Source organism: Loxodonta africana, chromosome 3 (genome assembly GCF_030014295.1).
Source record: "Loxodonta africana isolate mLoxAfr1 chromosome 3, mLoxAfr1.hap2, whole genome shotgun sequence".
Taxonomy (NCBI): domain Eukaryota; kingdom Metazoa; phylum Chordata; class Mammalia; order Proboscidea; family Elephantidae; genus Loxodonta; species Loxodonta africana.
In genome coordinates this window covers 93402444-93426526 of record NC_087344.1, presented here as the reverse complement: position 1 = coordinate 93426526, position 24083 = coordinate 93402444, and the positions used below count along the sequence as shown (strand labels likewise).

Below are 24083 nucleotides of genomic sequence, written 5' to 3'. Positions count from 1 at the left end.
GTGTTTGTTTCTTGTTCCAGAGATGGTTGCATCTCCCAGTGTGTGTTGATTTCTTAAGTATTTTGAAACCCTTGGGATAACAAATTGTTACGTATTTTAACTATGCATAACAGTCACTTAAACCAGATGAACAATTGTTTATCCTTCCCTTCACCCTCATCCTTAGGCTGATGAAAACAGGCAGCACTCATTACTTGTGGTATACCTACCGGTCTTTATTTGTCCTCTTATTTTCAGGCAGCTCAGAACTTTGTCAGATTCCATGTGTTTACAGGGCTTTGTGGCATATTTTAGCTGTGAGATTATGAGAGTCAAACTCACTGTGTGTGTTCATTTTGGGTGAGTTAATACAAACAGACCTAGAGACTCAGATCCTCTGTGCATGGAACAACTGTTTAAAAAAGAAGAAGCAAGAAAATGTGGGGAGGGACAGGCTTCTCCTTCCTTATCCTGCATGTGCACTACAGCTGTGACGTGGCTTAAGCACCTCCCTGTTGGATAAAAGGGAAGTTTAGTCTGCGAATTTCAGTCTTTGACCAATGAGTGCTAACTGTGGTTGTGGTTTTGGTGAAAAAGATTGGAATTGAGCTCAAGTCAGCAATTCATCTCATATATGTTAAAAAAAAAATTTTTTTTTTTTTTTTAATCCTTAGATCTACTAAACTTGTAATAATTGAGAGATTGCTGCTTCTGGCAGAACGCTATGTGATTACTATAGAGGTAAGCCTCTCTTCCTTTAAAGCAGCTTCATTCAGTACATTACTAGACTAAATGTGTTAGATATGTATTTTTGTGATGTTTAACAGTGGCACTGTATCTGACTTGTTTGGTTTATTGTATCCGCTTCAAGGATTTTTACTCTGTTCCACGAACTATTCTACCTCATGGTGCCTCATTTCATGGACATCTTTTAACTCTTAATGTTACCTATGAGTCTACCAAAGATACCTTCACTGTAGAGGTAGGTTTACTTTAAGCTCTGTAGCCATTTTCATTTTATCTTGTTATTTTTATAAGAACAGTGTTAATTGTGATAGCTGCATCATTGGCTATTCTAAAATTGTTTGGTAAGCAAATTTAGAATAAAAAATGAAATGAAGGAGATGAGATACAAGCAGATGTATATGTAAGTATATAACCCTCCCAGAGGCACCTCAGAAGACAGCTTGGCAGTCTGCTTCCAAAAGGTCACAACCTTAAAATCCCTGTGAAGCAGTTCTACTCTGCACACATGGGGTTGCCATGAGTTGGGATTGACTCAGTGGCAACTGTTGCTTATCTAGTGCTGCTGTAACAGAAGGTTATTTTCTTGAGCTTAGGAGGCTAGAAGCCCAAATTCAGAGTGCCAGCTTTAGGAGAAGGCTTCCTTTCTATCTGCTCTGGAGGAAGGTTTTTGTCTCTTTGGAGCTTCTGCTCCTCAGCAATCTTCATGTGGCATGGCATGTGTCTTCCCTCTTCCGTGCTTGCTCACTTGCTTGTTTAATCTTTCGTATCTCAAAAGAGATTTGCTTAAGACAGACCTACACTAGTATTTTCTTACTAACATAAACAAAACTCATTCCCAAATGGGATTGTAACCACAGGTATAGCCAGTCCCCAGATTATGAATGTCTGATTTAAGGGACAACTCGTACTTGCCTTTAATGTTATGTAAATTTGCCCTCTCTTTGAAACATTGAACCAACCCCTACTCAAAACAGATTCATCATCACAATCCCTTCACTTGCTGCACATTGCAGCTTTTAAATCATTGAAAAGGCTTTGAGCCATTTCTTGCACTACCGAAAACCAAACCAAACCTGTTGCTGTCTTCCAACTCATAGCGACGCGATAGGACAGAGTAGAACTGCCCCATAGGACGTCCAGGGAAAAGCTGGTGAATTTGAACTGTTGACCTTTTGGTTAGCAGCCAAACTCTTAGCCACTGCAGCCACCAAGCGCTCCTTTCTTGTGCTAAAGTAAGGCTAAATAAGAACCGTGTGTACCTGTTGTGACTTACCTACACATTTGACTTAAAAACACAGTTAGGAATGGAGCTGGTTCATAACCCGGGGACTGCCTAGATAGGGGTTAGGATTTACAGCACATATTCTCGGAGGACACAGTTCAATCCATAACAGCAACTGACAACCACAGTATAGTGTCAAGTGTTGATAAATGCATTAAGAGTAAAGCAGGATAAATTGGTAGAGAGTGATGGGTATTCATGAAATATCATTTTAGATAAAGGTGAATAGGAAAGTGTCCCCTGATATGATGACAGCTGAGCAAAGATTTGAGTGAAGTAACAGAGTGAGCCCTGTAGGTAATCTGGAAGCAGGGCATTCCAAGCAAAGGGAGCAGCAGGTACAGAGGCCCTGAGGTGGGAGTTTGCCTGGCATGTTCAGCGACAAGGTGGCTAGAGCACAGCCACAAAGGGAAGGAGAAGACAGTGCAGTGGGCAGGCCCCAGAGGCATTGAGAAGGACTTGAGAGTTTATTCTGTGTGTGATGGGGAGAGACTGGAGTAAGAATAGAACCCTATACTTATAAGCAGACAGAAAACCTTACAAAGGCAGGGATTCTTGACCCTGGGTTTTCTGCTGTGTTTCCCAGCTTCCAAAATAGTGCTTGGCATATAGTAGATGCTCACTAACAGCTGTTTAAATGAATAAGTAGACATATAATCTCATGACAGTGTTTTATTTTACAGGCTCACAGTAATGAAACCATAGGGAGCGTCCGGTGGAAGATAGCCAAGCAGTTGTGCTCTCCTGTGGATAATATACAAATATTTACAAATGATAGTCTGGTAGGCTTCAGTAAACAATTTCTGCCACTTTAACCTGATATTAATACTTTCCTGTGCCTTTCCCCCTCAATAAGTAAGAAACCACTTTTTGCAGCTGACAGTGAATAAAGATCAAAAACTACTCCACCAACTGGGCTTTTCTGATGAACAAGTCCTCACAGTAAAGACTTCAGGCAGCGGGACCCCATCTGGGAGCTCAGCAGATTCCTCAACCAGTTCCAGCAGCAGTAGCAGTGGGGTTTTCAGTTCATCATATGCCATGGAGCAGGTACTGAGTGATAAATTCCAGTTTAAAAACAAGAATTTAATAATCATTTTGCCATATAGATCTGAGTAATATGTCCTTTCCTCTCAGACAAGTCCTGACTTTCAATACTCTGTCACAGAGAAGGGCTGGGATTAAATTGGGAGAAGATGTATAATTTCTCTTCTGAATCACAGAACATTCTGCCTTTCCACTTGCTGCTTCTCTCATACATCTCTCTTCATTGATGCATTGATTTTCCCTCTCTACTATGTGATTCTCCTTAGTATTCAAACATGCTGTTTATTTCTTCCATCTTAAAAGAACTCTTTCTTCACCCCAGTTCCACTGTCAGTCACTGCCCCTTTCTCTCCTTCCCAAATCAGCAGAGCTCCTTGAAAGAGTTATCCAGTCGGTGTTTGCAACTTCTCTTTTGCCATCCTCTTTTGACCTTTGCCAGTCATGCTCTTTCAAGGTAATCTTGTCACCTTCACCTCTCACTCCTAATCTTCCTTGACATTTCAGCAGCAGGTGATGCATATGGTCACTGCACTTGAAACACTAGCTTCACTTGGCTTTCAGGACTCACCTGACTTTCCTCCTGTCTCTGGCTGCTCCCTTTTTGTCTCCTCAGCTCCCTGATCTCTACAGAGGAGTTCCCAGGCTTAGTCCTTGGCCCTCTCCTCTAACTGTGCTCATTCTCTTAGTAATCTCATCTAGTCACAAAGCTTTATAGATTATATACACATTCATAATGGCCCAGTTTTTATATTTATTCTGAACTCTAAATACAGGAATCCATCTACCTACTCAATATCTCTTAATGTCTAATCAGGCCCCCATTGTAATATATTCCAAACTGAATTCCAGATATCCTCTTCCCTATCACCCTGCCCCCACCCCAAACCTCTTCATCCCACAATCTTGCCCTGTCTCAGTTAATGGAATCCCCATTCTTCTAGTTGCTCATGCCAAAATCCTTGGTGTCACCCTTGAGTCTCTTTTTCTCACACCCATATCCATCAGCAAATCCTTGACTCGACCTTTAAAATACATCCAGAATTGAGCTGCTTTTTTCTACCTCCACAGCTTCCACATCCATCCAGGCAACCATCATTGCTCCTTGGAGTGTTTCAGTAGTGCCCTACTGTTGTCATGGCTTTTGCCTCTATACTAGTTCAGTCTCTTCTCCACATGGCAGCCAGTAGCTTCTGGTCTTACTAAACATTAGTCATATCATGTCACTCCTCAGCTCCAGTCTCCCTTCTCAGTCCCTTCTCACTCAGAGTCTTTACTGGGACCCACAGGGCCTACCTGGTCTAAGCTTGTCTCCTCCCAGCTTCCCCTCATTCATGCCACTCAATCCGTATGGCCTCCAGGTGGTCCTCAGACACAGTAGTGCCTGCGCACTTGCTCTTCCCTTGGACTGGAATGCTCTTTCTCAATATTTAGATGGTTCACTCTCACTTTCTTCAGCTTCTACTCGGATGTTGCCTTCTCAGTGAGGCCTTCGTCGGCAACCCTGTCTAAATTTTCAGCCGCTACCCCTGTACTCTCATTTTCCTTCCCTACTTTTTCTTTTAACATACTGTATGTTTTGTTTATCTTGTTTATTGTCTGTCTTCCTCAGTAAATAAAGCATAAGCTCTATAAGAGCAGAATTTGTCTGTTTTGCTCATTGCTATATCCTCAGAACTTAAAACAGTGCCTAGAGTATAGTAGGTACTCAATTAGTATTTGCTGAATTAATTCATGAATCCATCAATTTGTTTGTTTATTTTGTACCTTCTCTATGTCAGGAGCTGAACTTGGCACCAGGGCTACAAAGTTGAATAAGACTGTTCTCGTTAGGCTTTTACAGTCTAGAAATGCAAGGTAATACCAAACCTTTGTAAAGAAAAGGTATTTAAAAGACCTATACACCAAACCAGATCCATTACTGTTGAGTTGTTCTGACACATAGTGACCCAAAACAAAAAAAAAACAAACCCAGTGCCGTCGAGTCTATTCTGACTCATAGCGACCCCATAGGACAGAGTTTAACTGCCCCATAGAGTTTCCAAGGAGCGCCTCGTGGATTTGAACTGCCAGCCCTTTGGTTAGCAGCCGTAGCACTTAACCACTACACCAGCAGAGTTTCCATAGTGACCCTGTAGGGCAAAATAGAACTGCTGCATAGGGTTTCCAAGGAGCTGATTCAAACTGCCAACTTTCGCTTAGCAGCAGAGCTCTTAACCACCGTGCTACCAGGGCACCAAAAGACCTGTAGGGTTTGGATTCCCCCCCCCACCCCCACGATTATTGTATACATAATATTTCTTGCATTCCAATATAAGACTTTTGTGGGACTGTATCTTTGTAACTTACAGTGCATAATTTTACAATAGATGTCAAAGAACTTTTTTCAGGTTTTGTATCAGTATTACTTTTTTTTGTTTGTTTGGTTTTTTTTTTTTTTTTTTTTTTGGTTTTTTACTACTTATGTGTAGCAAGAATTTAAGAAAGAAATTCCACTCAGAGTGGTATCGTGGCAGTTACTTAATAACAGGAATCTTAAAATTTAATATTTTTAAACTGTTCTCATATTTATCCTGAGTTTATTAAGCATCTTCTCCTGTATAAACATTCCACAGTGGCGTCCAGTGACCCTTGTCCTTTATAGCCAGAAAATAGTACTTTTATCACATCTGAATCTCTTCTATGCAGTTATACTGTCTTTCCTTATCTTTAGGAAACAACTGGGTAACTTCTTATCAACTTAAATTACATATATACCTATATGTTGTTTGTGACTGTATATACGTGTTTACATATTACTGTAATGTTGTTTTTAAATCACTCATTACCTTGTTCGCTCCAGACGAACTACAATCAGCTTTCAGTGGCGCCCACTGTCTATTGTATTAATTCCATATGCCCTTTGTGTTACTTCTCTCTGCCGCCTATCTTTTGGGCCCTTAACCCCTTTACGGGCAGGTAGAGACCAGGCGATAAACCCACTGTAGAACAGTGATTCCCTCATTCTCTTCTGTTCCCATCTGTTCCTCTTGAACGCAGGTGAGGGTTGTGCTCCCCGCAGGCTTTATAGTGGCCAGGATTTCAGAACCAGTACTTTTATTGTTTGCAAATCAATTAGAAAAGGAGAGAGGATTCTTTTATAAACACATATTTATGTTTTGCTTTTTTCCCTTAGGAGAAGTCCCTCCCTGGGGTTGTAATGGCACTTGTATGCAATGTATTTGACATGCTTTACCAGCTTGCCAATCTAGAGGAGCCAAGGTAAATATAAATGTTTGTAGAACTTAACAGAGAAAATTATTAAGGTTAGGGAATCAACCAGCTTTTCACTTGAAAGGTAATTTGCCTAACATTCTTTACTAAATGACTGTTAATGAAACTGTGTCTTATTTGAAAAATTTCAGGATAACTCTACGAGTACGAAAGCTTCTGCTCTTGATACCCACTGATCCAGCCATTCAGGAAGCCCTTGATCAACTTGATTCTTTGGGAAGAAAGGTATGAGTGTCATGGACAGTTAAGTAACCGGCATGGAAGCTTTATACCACGATTCTGTGAACATTCAACATGAAATCACATTCAGGCCATGTGATATCACCTTTCTCATAAAATTTTTTCTTCTGAAAAATGCCTTTGCCCTAAATGAAAATCAGGACTTCATGTTGGCTTTTAAAGTACCTAGTAGAGCAGATAAGGACATCATATTTTAGAACTGAAAGAACCTTTAATATCATCTACTTCCACCCTTCTCATGATATTTATTAGGAAACCAAAGCCCAAAGAGAGAAAACGACTTCTCTGTGATCAGACTCTGGTTCTGGTTCGTTCAAGATGTTTTTCTTCTGTGTCATGATTTCTCTCTAAATTTGATCATTGCATATGTTGGAGTTCCTTGCATAAATGGATTAGTGTTTAATTTTTTCACAGTTGATATTTTAAGTTCATTTTGTTTAATTTTTAGAATGTTGGTCCTTAAGGGTCTTATATATATATATTAAAATTGTGTTTTCTGTATAACATTATTTAATTATGTTCTCAGAATAAATTCATTTAGAACAAAATTAGTAGTATTGCTAAGTTGTATATTTTATATTTCAGGTGTTGACATTTAGATGAGCTGATAGTCTTGTCACGTGTAGTTTATGTATTAATTTGGGGGAGAAGAGAACTGATGTAATTATGAAATACATCACTAATCTTAACTTTAAAAAATTCTCAAGACTTCTTCAGTAATTTTTAATAATTTTATTATTGGTATTTGAAGTGTAAATTTTGAAACACTCAATCAGATTAAAATGGCCTTGCTGGTGTTGCCTAGAATATATTCTCAAAGGTCTTCATATAGTATTTGAATATTGTCAATCACTTACAATTTGTCTGATAATGTTTAATGTTTTGCTATTATAGCGATGTGGTTTTAGGTCAATTTTTTTTTTTCATTTTATTTTCTAAATAGCTTATATTAAAGAAGAATATTAGAATATGTACTGGGATCTGTTTCTCTTTAATTTGTGCTTTTAAACCATGTATTCCTTTTTTGTTCTCTTAAACTTAGAAAACATTGCTATCTGAATCAAGTTCTCAGTCTTCAAAATCTCCTTCCCTCTCTTCAAAGCAACAGCATCAGCCAAGTGCCAGTTCAATTTTAGAAAGTCTGTTTCGATCTTTTGCTCCGGGAATGTCCACCTTCAGAGTGCTTTACAACTTAGAAGTAAGAAACCTAATTTCATTTCATTTTTGGTTTGATAGATCCATTTTAGTTTTTTTCAGATTCTTGCTTTCAGAAATAAGTAAACAGATTTCTGTTATTATAAAATGATTCGTTGGAAAATTAGTTTTGAATAAAAAAGAACATAAATTAAAACATTTTGTTATTTCCGAAATGCTGCATTTTTTTTGGTTTATACTTATGTGCACTAGTAAGCTTGCAGAATAGCATCTAAATAAATAATTGTTGTTGTTACTGGTTGCCTTCAAGTTGATTCCAACTCATTGCAAACCCCATGTGTGTTAGAGTAGAACTGTACTCCATAGAGGTTTCAACGGCTGAGTTTTCAGAAGTTATTAAATGCATCCTAATGTTTTTTAAAGGTACTATAATTCGTTGATGTTGTTGTTAGTTGCTGTCTAGTCAGCTCCACCTCATGGCGACTGTATGTATAACAGAAGGAAATGTTGCCGAGTCCTGTGCCAAATCTGCAATCATGTTATCTATAAGGCTTTCATTGTCTAATTTTTGGAAGCAGATTGTCAGGCCTTTCTTCTTGGTCTGTCTTGATCTGGAAGCTTCACTAAAACCTGTCCACCGTAGGTGATCCTGCTGGTATTTAAAATACCAGTGGCATAGTTTCCAGCACCATAACAACACACAAGCCACCACAGTACGACAAACTGACAGACACATGGTGGTTCTTGATGTTAATGAAGCTCTATGAGAAATTTGTTGGTAAGCATGGTAACATTATCATCTCAAGGTAATCCAAATAGTCCTCTGAGTTAGTATATACTGTCCCCATTTTGCTGATAACTGAGGCAAAAGGGAAAATCATGTTTCTCAGCTACTAAGTGGTAAAACTGGAGCATAAGCTAGATTTGTAGTCTTGTACTATAGTATGATTATTATGTGAGTCCTAGTGAGATTAAGAAATAATGCATGTTAAGCAGTTTGTCTTATGCCTACCCACTCCGTCAAGTCGATTGTGACTCATAGCGACCCTATAGGTCAGAGTAGAACTGCCCCATAGGGTTTCCATGGCTATAATATTTATGGAACCAAACTGTGCCACATCTTTCTCCCGAGGAGTGGCTGGTGGGCTTGAACAGCGGACCTTTCGTTTAGCAGCTGAGCATTAACCACTGTGCTATGAGGGCTACTGATGAAGGCTACTTCCCTGTCTTCTCATGCAGCCAGTAGAGATTGTATACAAGTAGTTCCTGACTTACGATGAGGTTCCATTCCCACAACTCCATCATAAGTCCATTCAGACTAAGTCAAATAGTTCTTTTTTTTTCTTTTTGAGTTTTCATTATTATTGCCTTTTAAGTATCTTTATAAATCTGATCTTTGAGCATATGAGAGTGGTAACGCCAGCCAATTGTGTGCTACAACATTGTATATAATACATGTTACTAATAATAAGATATAAAAAAAATAATAAACAGTTGTAAGTGTGGTTTCTTGTAACTCAAATGCGTCATAAGTCAAGGACTACCTGTATGTGAAAAACTCTGTAAATGTGCTCTATAAATGATAGGTATCAATAGGAGTCCTGATGGCACAGTGGGTAATCATTTGGCTACAAACCAGAAGGTTGGTGGTTTGAACCCACCAGCTGCTCCATGGGAGAAAGATGTGGCAGTCTGATCCTGTAAAGATTACAGCTTTGGAAGTGCTCAATAAATAGAAGTGAAAGTCATTATTAGGGAGCTCAGTTAGCATTTTTAATATATAGGCTGTTTTATAAAACTTTGAGCCCTCGTGGTACAGTGGTGAAAAGCTCAGCTACTAACCAAAAGGTCACAGTTCGAATTTACCAGCCGCTTCTTGGAAACCTTAATGGGGCAGTTCTGCTCCGTCCTATAGAGTCGCTATGAGTCAGAATCAACTCGACAGCAACAGATTTATAAAACTTTGGTTTATATACTTCTTCAAGAACATATATAGTGTATCACGTAAAGTTATCTGTTCTTACCTAAACCTGAGGGCCTTAGACTTTCACATTTACTGATTTCATAAAAGAGCACAACAGCTTTCTTCAGAACAGAAAGATTGTTCTTGCTAAGTAAATAGAATTTAGAAAATGAGATTATTTTTATTGTGAAACTTCAACCCCTTAATATTTCCGGGAAAAAGGTAGCAGCATTTAAAGATGCTCTTACTCATCTGAATGTTGTATTTAGTGAAGGGATAATATCTCCTGAAAATGGGATGATTAATTGTGCTTACCTGTTTCCTAGGTGCTAAGCTCTAAACTCATGCCCACAGCCGACGATGACATGGCAAGGAGCTGTGCAAAATCATTCTGTGAGAACTTCCTCAAAGCGGGAGGTTTGAGGTTAGAGTTCCAATATATTTTTATGTGAGTTGCATAAAGTGGATGTAGGTGTGTTAGTTAGATTGTTCTGCAAAGACTTGCTTATTCCTACAGGGTATTAAGTGAAGCACTGTGAGAGTTATACGAAGAAGGAAGGATGTTTCAGTCCTTCAGAATATTTTAATTTATTTTACAACTTTTGATTAGCTGAGAAACTTACAGAAGCAAATGCCTTTCCCCTGATAGTGGGGGAAATTCTCAAAAAGAGTAAAGGTCAGGAGATTGTATCTGTTTCTTTTGATTCCCACGTTAGTTTGGGAGAAGGTGAACTTGACTTCCAGTAATCCGTACTGTGCAAGGAGTGCTGCTTAGTGCCGAGGATTCAGAGATAAATTAGATATCCCTGCCCCTGAGATGCTCATGGTTGAACAAAGAAAAATAACATGCTTAGACAATATTATAAGTATTTTAAAAGATACTTATGAAAAGGGCTTGGGGGTGAAAATAAAATAGCGGTTAAATCTGCTTGGGGTAATAAGGTTAGGAAATGTTTGATGAGAATTGACATTTGAACTGAAGAGGTGGGAAATGAGTAGAAATTCCTTAGGTAAATCAGAAAGGAAAAGACATTCTAAGACTGGGGGAGGGAAGAGGGAGAGAGACAGAATGAGTAAAAGTAATCAGGTGCACGGCCTGTCCTGGAAACTATAGGAAGGCTACATTAGAGGATAGTAGAAAGAAGTTTATAAGGAAGGGGCACATTAAAGAATTTGGCTATTCTCTCGTAGACCATAGAAAAACAGAGATTTCTAAGCAAGGAATTATCTAGAACAATTACTCTGACAGCAGTGGAGAGGATGAATAGAGATGGGAGAGACTGGAAGCAAGGAGAAGAGTGAAGAGCTGTGAAAACGGTCCAGAGAAGAGACCAAAAACCAAACCAAACCCAGTGCCGTCGAGTCAATTCCGACTCATAGCAACCCTGTAGGACAGAGTAGAACTGCCCCATAGAGTTTCCAAGGAGCACCTGGTGGATTCAAACTATGGACCTTTTGGTTAGCAGCTGTAGCACTTACCCACTATGTCACCAGGGTTTCCAGAGAAGAGACAGCAGGTCTTAAATTAAGGGCAATGGCAGAATGACATTTATAAGGTAAAGTAAACAAGTCTTTAGTTAGATATGAGATAGATATTTATAAAATGTCTCTGTGGTTTCTAGCCTGGGAGAAGGGAGTAAATGGTGTATTTTTATGGAAATAAGACCACGTTTTGGGAGGATGGTGGAAACAGGAGAGCAAGAGAAGTAAATTTGGTTGCATATGAGTCGTGTGAAGCAGATGATTTGGAAATGGTGCTTGGGAGAGAAGGGAGAGAAGTAGAGAATCGTATTAGAGATTTGGGAGAGGCATCAGTGTAAATAAAGCCGGCATAAGCCAGCCAGAGCTGAGGGGCAAGTGTAAGGTAGGGAAGGGAAGTAGAGTCAGTAAGGAGAAATCTCTGCTTTGAGATAAGTGGGAAAAAGGTGTTGGTAGCTTGAAGGAAACAATAACTGAGGATAAAGTTTGCTTGGTTTTTATTTTAGCTTGTAGGAGACTTGGATCTCACTGAAGGCTGACTAGAGGGAGCTGATAAAGAAGAAAAGAGTAAGGATTAAAGGAAAGATAAAAGAAAAAGCGCCATCTAGATTTACTTTAGAAAGGAGTAGGCCTGCCTTTTCCTCTGGGCTAAGAAGAAGTGAAGGCCAACTTGAAGTTTAAGCAAAGGATAGTTGAAGGACTCCTGTTTGGAGGTCATGAGAAGAAAAGCTGGTAGGGACCTTGAAGAGATAAAGGGGATGGGAAACGGAAATGGGAGCTAAAAGAATTCACAAGCAGTGTGGAAGGTCTAATACACATCTAGTTTTATTCTTTGTGCAGCATCGTAGAGGTGTTCATAGTAGAAGTTCATTTTACATCATTCAGTTACAGAGCTGTGGTAGTAAAGGCATTTTTCTTTTGGCTAATTTTTGTATAGAAGCCCTGTGGCACAATGGTTAAGGGCTCAGCTGCTAACCAAAAGGTTGGCAGTTCAAACCCACCAGTTGCTCCACGGGAAAAAGATGTGGCAGTCTGCTTCTGTAAAGATTTACAGCCTTGGCAAACCCTATGGGGGCAGTTCTACTCTGTCGTATAGGGTTGCTACGAGTTGGAATCGACTCAGCGGCAATTGGTGTGGTTTGGAATTTTTGTATGTCAGTTCTGGTGCCAGGCTTTGTTCTATGCACCAGGAACAGAGCAGCGAATAGACAAAAATCCTGTCTCATTCAAGCTTACAGTCAAGAGAGGGAGGCAGACAGTAAATAAGTAAAAGCATATATCAGAAGGTGATAAGAGCTATAGAGAAAAATAAGATAGGGAAGGGGTGATAGAGAAGGTTGCACTTTCTAATAGGGCGATTAGGGAAAGCTTCACTGGTGAGGTAATATTTTACAACACTGAAGGAGGTGAGGAAACAAAGCAAGACATGGAAACACCTGGGAGCCACAAGTGAGTGCATCACCCTGCAGTGGAGACATGACTGGTGTGGTGGACAGCGGGAAGCCAGTATGGTTGGGTCAGAGTGAATTAGGCAGAGAGCGGTGGGACATGAGGTCAGGGAGATTACAGAGGTCAGGGTAAGTAGGATCTTATAAGCTACTGTGAAGACTCTTCTTTTTTATATGTATAAAGTAGGGAGCTATTGGAGGATTTTGAGCAGAGAATTGCCATGATCTGACTTACTGCATTTTTACACAAATAACAGGTGACTTCTATGTTTGCCAACCATGCCTTCCCACTGTGAGGTACTTTCGTAAGCGCACTATGCTCAGTTTTTTTAAGTTATTCTTCTTTAGTGATTGTAAACTCAAGTTCAATTTATTGGCCCCTTCAGAGAAATAAGCATGACTTAAATATCTTGGTATTTTTCATGTGTGTAAATTTGTAAGTCCTAACACCCCCATCAAGTTGTTTTTTTTTTTTAAGTGGAAACGTTTTTACTACTGCAAAAGTACACTTTGACTTTGGCAAATAAAAATAAGAGAATGAAAATCACACAGAATTCCATCACCTGAAGCTAGATTTTTTTTCACAGCAACATATGAAATAATATTGGCATAGTGGTACTTATGAAAATACCTCGAGGGGAGAGGGCACGGTTGCAAACAAACATAGAAGGCACATGTTATTTATGTAAAAATATGGTATTTTTAAAGCATCACTCTGGTTGATCTTTTAAGAATAGATTTGGAGAAGGGAAAGTTAAGAGTGGAAGCAGGGAGACCAGTTAGGAAGCCTTTGTAGTAACATAGGTTGTAGTGGACATGGTGAGAAACAAACTTGATTGAGTATACCAATTTTGGATATATTTTTGAATTGATAGTTCTACTACTACTGAGGCAGTGGTTGTTCAGTGAACTTAAACCACTTAGTGAGAGGGGAACTACCCAAAACGCTCTTATCTTGGCTATCTTTTTGGCTAAGCAAGGAATCCAATTCTAAGTAGATCATCAAAGGTTATAGATATCATAGAAAAGTATTGTGGCAGTAATAGGTATGGTCCATTTATGTTTGAGGATCTTGTAGAAACTTTAACACTTACGACTAATTAAATTAAATTACTTATGGAAAATTTCCTATAAAAGGAATGGAGGTCTTGAATATCCTGCCTTTTTTCTTTTCTTTTAAGTTTGGTTGTAAATGTCATGCAGAGGGATTCCATCCCATCAGAAGTAGACTATGAAACCAGGCAAGGTGTTTATTCCATCTGTCTGCAGCTTGCAAGGTATGTAAATATATTGCATTAGTCTCACAGAGCAATACTTTATTTTTCTTTCCAAACCCTATCATTTTTAAGTAGTATGAAATAACCTAGAATAAGCCCACTTTTTTATTTCATTTTAAGGTTTTTACTTGTTGGACAAACAATGCCCACATTATTAGATGAAGACCTCACCAAAGATGGCATAGAAGCACTTTCTTCTCGCCCATTCCGAAACGTCAGCCGTCAGACAAGCAGGCAGATGTCCTTATGTGGTACCCCAGAGAAGTCATCCTACCGACAGTTGTCAGTTTCTGATAGGTCCTCTATTAGAGTTGAGGAAATTATCCCTGCTGCACGGGTTGCAATACAAGTAAGTGATTTGTGTATTCAAGAATTTTTAAACTCCTGTTTAGAAGGCTCTGGCTGGGGGGTATGGGGACTGCGCAAATATATAATGATTAAGACATGAATATTGCTTTCCAGGAACTTACAGTGAGTAAGAAAGAGGCCAGTAGTGTGGAAATAACTATCATTCAAGGGAGAAAGTATCAAGTTTTATGAGAGAACTATAAAGGAAACGTCCTGTGGGCCTTCAAAGGAAGTAGAATCATCACCTTCAACTGTGACTGCCATCGACGATTTTAAAGTAGGAGGTGGCATTTGAGCTAGACCTTGAAGAATAGATAGAAATTAAATATGCAGAGAGAAGACATAGTTGGAGAGAGGAGAGCTGTGAACTCCAACAGGGGAGAGCATGAGCACAGTTAGACAAAGCCAGAGCATGTATGGGACGTCACTGGGTAGTTCATGAAGGCCAAAATGTAGCGTGTGGGAAGAGGGAAAATAGTTAAAAATAAAATTGATGAGGGGTAATTTGAGACCAGAGTATGGAGATCAGAGTCTCTGTTTTCAGAGTAAGAGAGAGACATTGAAAACTTTTGAACAGTGTGGTAGTGTGAAGAAGGCTGTGCTTATGGACCATCTTGGAGGGAAAAGAGTCTCATGAAATCGAGACCAGTAAAAAGGTTATATGAGTCGATGGAATGTGCCCAGGTACTGCCTTCTGTCATAACACTCTTTCCAAACTTCTTTTAGACAATGGAAGTAAGTGATTTCACTTCTACCGTGGCTTGTTTCATGAGACTATCATGGGCTGCAGCTGCAGGACGCCTTGACCTTGTTGGGAGTAGCCAACCAATTAAAGAAAGTAATTCTCTGTTTCCTGCTGGAATTCGAAACAGACTCAGCAGTTCAGGTATTGATCAAATAGGGAAAGTAATTAAAACATGGAGCAAGAAATAGCTGTACTAATTATCTGTTCATGGGTTTGTCAGAGTTATAAAAAGGAGAAAGCCTTTTCTCTTGCTTTTGAGCCTGAGTAAAAATTTTCCAAGCTGTATTAAAGATTTGTGCACATTACTATATGTACGTCATACTTCTTTCAAGAAAGAATTTATAAACACATGGAGTAAGTGGGGAAACCAAGCCAACCAGGGTTTTTAGCTTGGCTGAGTATAAGTGTCATGAAACGAATAATTTTGGCTGTAATACAGATTCATCTAGAATTCCTACCTGGAAAACAGTCTTTTCTTAGTTTAGCCAGTTTTTGTTAGGCCTTCATAAGTTTTATTTCCAAGCTTCCTTTGATTTTCCTGCTCCATCTATGTGTTTATAAATGCTTTAATAATTTAAAAGTTTTTAAAATATGTGACATACATGCAGTGCAGAAATGTTAAGTATACAGGATTTTTAGGTTTTTATATATATGTAATTCACATAGAGCAAGATACAAGATAGAGAACAGTTCCAGTAGCCCCAGAGGACTCCCTCATACCGCCAAAATTATACTGCTGTTCCATTACCTTAAATTAGTTTTGCCTTGTAAATAAATTTTGAGTGCCTCCAAATGTGTTTTATGTACAGAGAAGTTACGGTGTTTGAAATAACGTGATCACATCTCTCTGGTTTCTTAGACTAAAGTACAAAGTGCTTTTTTGAACTGTGTCACATGAGGAGTCTGGAACATGTTAAAAAGATACTGGAATATTGCACAGTTCCTGTAGGTCCACAGTAAACTTGTGCTTGCCTATTTTCAGGAAGCAATTGCAGCTCTGGGAGTGAAGGAGAGCCAGTAGCCCTGCATGCAGGAATCTGTGTTCGACAGCAGTCTGTATCCACCAAAGACTCACTGATTGCTGGAGAGGCTTTGTCTCTTCTGGTTACGTGCCTACAGCTTCGGAGCCAGCAGCTGGGTATGCCACAGGCTTACTTGGAGTTAATCACTTTTAGAGAAAGGCCAGGTTTCTGTTGAAAATTATTTACCTTTCTCCATCGATAAGGTCATATTCATAGAAATGAAAAAAAAAGGGGGGGGGAGTTGACATGTGGACTAAGTAAGTGCTAGAGTAGTTAAAACTGAACAAGTCTTTGTTGAGCACCTTCTGTGTACAAAATCCCACAGTAGATATTACCAAGGGCATGTGTCTGCCTTCTAATAGCTTACTATCGGGTTGAGGAATTTAAACAATCCAGATTTACTGCTTCTTAAATTATAGAATAAAAAGAAAAACCCATTACCATCAAGTTGATCCCAATTGATAGCAACCCTATAGAACAGAGTAGAACTGCCCCATAGGGGTTCCAAGGGAGCGCCTGGTGGATTTGAACTGCTGACCTTTTGTTTAGCAGCCATAGCTCTTAACCAGTGCCGCCAGGGTTTCCAGATTATAGAATAGGTTGATAAATTATGTATAAACTGATAATGACTCAGTATTAAAGATTATGCAACTTAAGATTTGCCCTTTCATTTTTATTGTTGCTTTGGTACACTGGGGATATTACTAATTGTTCTTTCAACATTAGAGCCACTCTAGGGCTCAGTCTTTTGCCATCGTCTCTTCTTTGTCTACACTCACTCTCTTAGTGATTTTATTCAGTCTGACAGCCTTAAATCCCTTCTATATGCTGACAGCTTTTAAATTTGGATCTGCATCCACTTGGATATCAACTAGACATCCCAAACTTAACATGCCCAGAACTGAACTACTGATCTCACCTGTATCACCCAAGAGATTTCCCATTTTAGTTAATGGCAGCTTCATTCTTCAGTTGCTCTGGCCAAAAACCTTGGAGTCATCCTTGATTGCTTTTGTCACACCTATTTCTAATCTGTCAGCACATCCTGCTTCAAACTATATCTAGATTCCACTCCTTAGTCCCACCTTCACTGTTCTGAACTGCTGTCCTCTCTTACTGGGATTATAGCAGTAGTGCCCTAACTCATCTTCCTGCTTCTACCTTGCAGTTTATTCCCTATTTCTGCTATGTTCTTTATTCCCTATTTCCACTATGTTCTTTCCCCATATATCCACACAGCTCTCTTCTCATCTCCTACAGGTCTTTGCTTAAATGTCACATTCTTAGACGTTCTGACCACCTTTAAAAAACTCATAACTCTCCCTTTGGTCTAACACTTATCACTGTGTAACATACAATATAATTTACTTAATTATCATGTTCAGTGTCATCAAACCCTTCCAAGCTAGACTGTAAGATCCATGAAGGCAGACTGTTTCCCGTTTTGTTCTCTGCTGAACCCCAGCACCCAAACACTGCTTGGTGTGTAGTAAGCCCTCAGTAAGTATTCAGGAATGAAGTTTTAAAAATTGTACCAACACATAGGAGCTTTACTCTTTTTAACTATTGTAACTGATGCATACTGCTTGTTAACGTACATTTGGTGATGCTTATGTATTTAGTATAGCATGCATGCTAATTGCATAAACGAGAGGTAAAGATAATCAAGGTAAATGTATAGAAAAAGTTAAACATTATGGAATATTAAAATACCGTTCGTAATTATTTACTTTGAGCACACGTGCTTTTGGGGGTTTATGAGAAGTATAAGTCGTTATGAAACGCATTTCAACATACACCATACTCTCAGTTCAGTATTCCTAAATTGTTTAGTTTACAGATATTTTCAAATCAATTAAAAAAATTATAACTTCCCTAAGGAGCCCTAGGAAACCCTGGTGGTATCGTGGCTAAGAGCTATGGCTGCTAACCAAAAGGTCGACAGTTCGAATCCATCAGGCGCTCCTTGGAAACTCTGTGGGGCAGTTCTACTCTGTCCTGTAGGGTCACTATGAGTCAGACTTGACTCGAGGGCAGTGGGTTTGGTTTTTTGTTTGTTTTGTTTTGAAGGAGCCCTAGTAGCACAGTGGGTAAGCACTCGGCTGCTAAGTAAAAGGTTGGCAGTTCGAACCCACCCGGTGGCTCCACGGGAGAAGGACCTGGCGATCTGCTCCAGTAAAAATTACAGCCTAGAAAACCCTATGGGGCGCTTCTACTCTGTCACATGGGGTCGCCATGAGTTGAAAATTGACTTGACAGAACTAACAAGTTTCTTTTAGGATGCATTTTCCAGCTAGCAAGTATTGATAGTTGTTTAGCGCAATAAATATTTATTCTGTCAGTGTATGTGCAAGGTATTATGCTGAAATGTGGGGGTATAAAGATGACTAAGACATGGTTCCCACTCTTGAGCACCTTAGAATTTCGTGGGATAAATTGACAGATGTGGAAACAATTGTAGAAGGTCCTGAATTCTGATTTCCATGTAGAAGAAAAGCTAAAGTTAAGCCTAGGAACTTATTCATATTTTTTTAATGTATTGCCTAACTTAATTCTCCCCTCCTCTGCCCAATTCTCCTTATTTTTATTGTTAGCATCTTTCTATAACTTGCCCTGTGTTGCTGATTTTATCATCGATATTCTACTTGGATCCCCAAGTGCTGAGGTAGGAATTTTTTTAATTACTTTATAAAAATCCCTTTGGCCCTGTTCTGTTTTGGGCTCCCTTGAATACCTGTGAAACTGTGGGGAGTACAGAAAGAATGGCATTTAGTTCTCTCAGGGTGACCTATGGGGCCTCAGACCACTCTGAAGGCACAGTGACTGGTAAGACTATTTGACCCTCCTTTCCATTACCTCCAAGGTATTCCACCAATTTATGAGATGAGTGCTATGATTAGCAAGAGATCAATGGTGTAATATCTGGGTTTTATTTAAAAAAAATAATTTGTATTTGTTTATAACAAATAAAATTACACAGCCAATGTTCAATATCTGTAGTTCATAAGGACAGCTGGCATTGTTAGCATGTTGGCCAAAATCAGGAAAGACCAGCTTTAAGCCATGAACTTTCATTAGATTTTAAAATTCTAACTTCTTACGTGACCTTGAAAATTAACTTTGTAAACACTTGACGTTTTTTCTTACTTTCGTTTAGATTCAGTTATGCACCTATTGATTAAGGTAGATTAGTAATTACAGTGGGAAATCAGTTCCCAAAACACACTTGTTTTTTGTTAGTCCTGTTTTATTCAATGGAAACTTTACCATTGAAACTCTCATAACTTTGTAGGTATCCATCAATAACTCGAATGAGTAAGTAACGTGGGCTTTGGAGGAAGGCCCTTTTTAAGCATTCTTTAACGTTGATCAGTATGTGTCCTTTGCCACTAATAATGTAATTTCAGATTCGCCGTGTTGCCTGTGATCAACTATATACTCTTAGTCAGACAGACACTTCAGCTTATCCGGATGTACAGAAGCCCAATCAGTTTCTCCTCGGTGTCATTCTCACGGCTCAGCTGCCTCTCTGGTCCCCAACCAGTATTATGAGAGGAGTCAATCAGAGGTATGTAACAAAGATAGAAAAGCTGAAGTTACAAGAAAGGCAGAAAGAATAAAATAATGATTTCTGTGTTGCTCCCCTAAAGTCCAGAGTACATTATTGAGATGACAAAAGAATTTCTCCTTTCTTCTTCTCTGTTATTTGTGCCCTAAAAGAGGGCATTTCTGTTTTTCTCCCCAAAATTCAGAATAGGAGAGTTAGAAGAAGAACTACCAGACTCGCTCCCCCCATCTCCATTCCACCTAGCCCACCTAACCCAAAGAGAAGGAGGAGCTCACCTGGTTGGTGAGAGCCTGAAGTTACTTGAGCTGAGTAATTGTGTAAAGGGCACTGCCCTTGTCCCGTTGTTCATCACTTTCTCGGCTCAGCATACTTTATAAGTCCATATCTGTGCTATCTTTCTAGCTTTCATTCTTAGTTTTACATGTACCTGGGCATGTAGGAAGGCTTATGGTCCAGGCTATAAAATCACTTGGGTAAGTTGGTTCTTCTGCCCCGTCTCATCTCTACAGGCTAGTCTACATGCATGGATGCCCTGATCTAGGTCCGGGGGGGAGGTAGGAGGTACCACTTCAACCTTAAGTTTAAGCCACTTTCTCCAACTCAGCTTTCACCAGAGAGCCCTCCTGTGGGGCTTATAAGATACCAGAGAGATCTGTGAAATCGATATGTACTTTCCTTGTGTCCATGCTTTATAAATTAGAGCCCTGGGAGGGAAGAGGTGTCAGGGCTACCCTAGACTCCTAACATGTAAGCATCTAACCCTTGGCTTTTTTTTTTAACACCTAAATTTTGTAGATATGAGATGTATAATCTGCAGAATTTCCTGAAACTGAGTTAGAATATTATCTATTTGCAAGCTGTCATTATAGAATTAAGTGTGTATATTGATATTTATGTTCTCATGCACTTCCTGATTATGAGGATTTGTGGCCCACATATCTAAGTCTCAACACAAATATTATCTTGAAATATTTAACCTTCTAGTTTAACATTGTAGATCGACAAATAAAGAAGTCAGGATTTTGGTTTCTTAAAGATTGTTGAGGGTAACTTAAATGTTAAAGGTTTAGCCAAAACTTACAATTGTGTTCCAGTTTACCACCAAGATTTAACCTAAGTAAGATATTAGCTATGCATTTCTGATAATGAAGAGTAATTCATTTATGGTGCAAAACCAAATGCCAGAGAATGGTTTTTCAGTAAAGGCATCTGAGTTAGAAGCTATAGAAACTTCTTTTTTTGACCTTAGATTTCCAACTTTTCCTTGATAAAATTTCTTTTAAATCAGATAATCCTTTCATTAATTTGTAAAACTAATTTTTCTTTAGTGAAAGTATTTAAGCCATTTCTAAGAAACAAGCTGTTGTACTTATTGTAAAAACAAGACTATTAAATATAACTAAATATTAAGAATTTGATTTGAAGGTACATGTAGTCATTGCAGCATTATTCACAGTAGCCAAAAGGTGGACATAACCCAAGGGCTTATCAGCAGATGAATGGATAAAGAAAATGTGGCATATACGTTCATGGGGAAAAAAAGGAATTTGATTTGATGTTAGCTTCCTCTAAACTTTGGGGAAGAAACAGAAAGCACTAGATGAGTTTTTTAATACATACTCTCTAAGAATGTCTTTTAAAAATCTGTTGACTCTAGAGCTGTTTAATTTTATATAAAATTGAATTTTTGTTTATGTGTTTTCATTTTACAACTTTTTTTAAATACCAAAGTTTGGTACATATTTTTCCTTAATAATAATAGTGATGATGATGATAATAGCAGTTACGTTGTGCTAACTGTGTGCCACCCAGCGTGCTGAATTCTTTGCATATATTTATCATTTGATCCTCACAACAGCCAAATGAATTTGGCAGTACTGTTATCTTCATTTTTAAAATAATCCTTGGTTCATTATACACACTCATCATTAGCCCATGCTTGAGCCTCTTTTATGTGTGTTTGTGTATGTGTGTGTGTTTCTAATACTGTAGTAAGCGTTTTAAAAATCAAGAAAACTGAGAGTTGGAGGTGAAATAAGTTGTCCATGGACCCCAGCTATGAATAATGAAGCCAGGATTAAAATCAAGAACCATCAGATTCTAAAACCTGTGCTGATAAGTGTTATAACTGCAGAAAACCCTTCCTTGATGATCTAGATAAAATGATTTCCCCTTCTTTCTCCTCCTACCCTACTTTATTTTTCTTCTTAGGGTTGTCACCATTTGACGTGTGTGTGTGTGATTTTTTTATTTATTGTCTCTCTCCTGTGTTTTTTTGTTCCAGGCATATAGTAGGTGCTTACTAAGTACTGGTTGATCATTTGAATAAATGAATGTAATCAGTGTATCCCTTATGTAATCAGTGCACACATTAGTACAAAATGTGATAACATTATGTTCTCTCTCTACAGTATTAATCCTGTACTGCATCTGTAGAAGTGAAGTCATTAATGTGCTTCTTGATAAAAGATAGAAGTAGAATCAGTATAAAAGTTTTTTTTTTATGCTTAGGGAAATTCTCTTGCTCATTTGTTTTATGAACTTGTTCTTATAAGGAAAATATTTTTTATTTTGAAATCTTTAGCCATTTTCTAATAACTGAAACGTATCTGTTTTTTAGACTGTTATCTCAGTGTATGGAGTATTTTGATCTGAGGTGCCAGTTATTAGATGATCTGACAAGTAAGTAAAAGTAAAATCTGACTTTGATTTGTGTGCTTAAGGGGGAGGGATTAGAAAAGAAGGCCAGATGGACATTTGTAAATCCGACTTACGTGTCTTATATATAAATAAGATTTTAATTACTGTTTGAAGTTGAATTTTGTTTCCTCAAAAATAGCACGTAAACCTGTGTACCAGTGAACTCCTCTTCTGTCGGACACCCAGACATTAAAGTGGTTGAGAAGACTTGTGGATTTTAAAAATTGTTCAGTGGTTCGTATTTTAATTACACTAATACAGAATTGTTAGGAAGGATGTTTCTCGATAGTATAGTCAATTCTGACAGTTTACAAGGTTGATCACAGAGGGAAAGAGGAATTCTGTATTGAGGCATGTTGGTAATGAAGTCAGTTAATATATTTAGTGTTAGGTAATTTAAATATTAGAAATTCTGTCATTAGAGTGTTTAAATTTTAATCATCTGTACTTACCCTGAAATAATGCAAATAAATGTTAGAATGTTAGTTGTTCAAATCAAAAGTTGCTAGTCTATTCCCTATTTTCTTACGTCAAGAGTTTACTTCAGCTTAGAGGAAATAAAGTACAAATCAGGATCAACAAAAATATTAATTGGAAAAGAATGTCAAGGCCGGGAGAAAAAAAAGCTGCAGGCTGTAAAGCCACCCACAGTCAGAATTTGGTTGTGAGATTCCTAGAAGTCAAGGGTAAAAAGGAAACAGTATATGATTGGTTGCTGTCAATATCCTTCTCTAGAGGAAGAAACAGAATCGTCTTTTGAACAAATCTTTTTCCCAGCACTTAAGTCTTCGAGTAAAGGACATTTACGGATACAGTGACTGCTAATCTTCAGCATCACCCCTGAGGCAAACACATTTGTCAGATGCAGAAGTGTCTCAATAAAAACAGAGGATGCAGTGTTCTGAGCAAAGAAATGGAATTTGTTGGAGACTGAGATAATACTGTCTGAGTCTTGATTCAGGAATAGCATCTGTTCTCTCTAGAGAAGTAGATGGACTACATACCCATCTTTCAGTCTACTCTAAATACCGTGTTTTCAACCAGGCTTTTGAGCAGAGTTGGGCAGCAGCTGTCAAGATTTTGTGCTCTGGCTTAGGCTTGCAGAGGGTATTCTTTGCTTATTGAGGACTGGAAAACATGCAACTTTAGAATGAATGAACAAATTATTAATGTAGGCCTTGTGTTGCTGAGGAAACCCTGGTGGCGTAGTGGTTAAGTGCCACGGCTGCTAACCAAAGGGTTGGCAGTTTGAATCCACCAGGGCAACTCTATAGGGCAGTTCTACCCTGTCCTATAGGGTCGCTATGGGTTGGAATCGACTCAGCAGCACTGGGTTTAGTTTGGTTTTTTGGTTTTGTGTTGCTGAGTGGCAAATGAGGGATCCAGGATCCCTGATTGAGATATGTTCGGGGAAAATAAATTCTCAGGTAAAATGTTTTGAAACAACAATGGTTGCCATTTTTGGGGGGAGTATTTGCTATATGCCAGTGCCTGTGCTATGTATTTTATACTCAGCACTGTGCATTGTTGGTGTTAGCCCCATTTTATAAATGAGGAAACGGTCAGTGGTAGAGACAGGGTTCATATCCATTGCCAATCCAGCTCTGGCCAACCCTGAAGTATCCCTTTCCACCTTACCACGTGGGGACCCTGCTTGCTTGCCGCTATACTACGGTGGAAGGAGTGCACGATCACTCCTCCTCTCCTCCCCAGTTGCAACACCAGTAGAGAATTTTGCTTTAAATCCTTATTTGAAGGGGAAAGTGAAATACTTAATAGAAAAGACCAGAGTAGTTCTCAGGTATCAGGAGGT

The 24083-nt window shown here is 38.7% G+C and overlaps 1 protein-coding gene across 5 annotated transcripts in view; it reads left to right on the top strand.

Moving 5' to 3' along the window:
- Window positions 1-24083, top strand: part of USP24 (ubiquitin specific peptidase 24) — a 171855-nt gene that overhangs the window by 89872 nt on the left and 57900 nt on the right. For 4 of the 5 annotated variants that reach the window (XM_064282027.1, XM_064282025.1, XM_064282024.1 and 1 more), the window contains exons 25-39: window positions 654-720; window positions 851-961; window positions 2692-2790; window positions 2885-3058; window positions 6228-6313; window positions 6457-6550; window positions 7608-7763; window positions 10010-10107; window positions 13792-13887; window positions 14008-14236; window positions 14962-15121; window positions 15963-16118; window positions 18597-18667; window positions 19410-19570; window positions 22191-22252. In XM_064282027.1, coding sequence (XP_064138097.1) covers window positions 654-720; window positions 851-961; window positions 2692-2790; window positions 2885-3058; window positions 6228-6313; window positions 6457-6550; window positions 7608-7763; window positions 10010-10107; window positions 13792-13887; window positions 14008-14236; window positions 14962-15121; window positions 15963-16118; window positions 18597-18667; window positions 19410-19570; window positions 22191-22252 — 1820 coding nt within the window. The remainder of the gene's footprint in view (window positions 1-653; window positions 721-850; window positions 962-2691; window positions 2791-2884; window positions 3059-6227; window positions 6314-6456; window positions 6551-7607; window positions 7764-10009; window positions 10108-13791; window positions 13888-14007; window positions 14237-14961; window positions 15122-15962; window positions 16119-18596; window positions 18668-19409; window positions 19571-22190; window positions 22253-24083) is intronic. The other variant, XM_064282026.1, reaches the window with a different exon arrangement.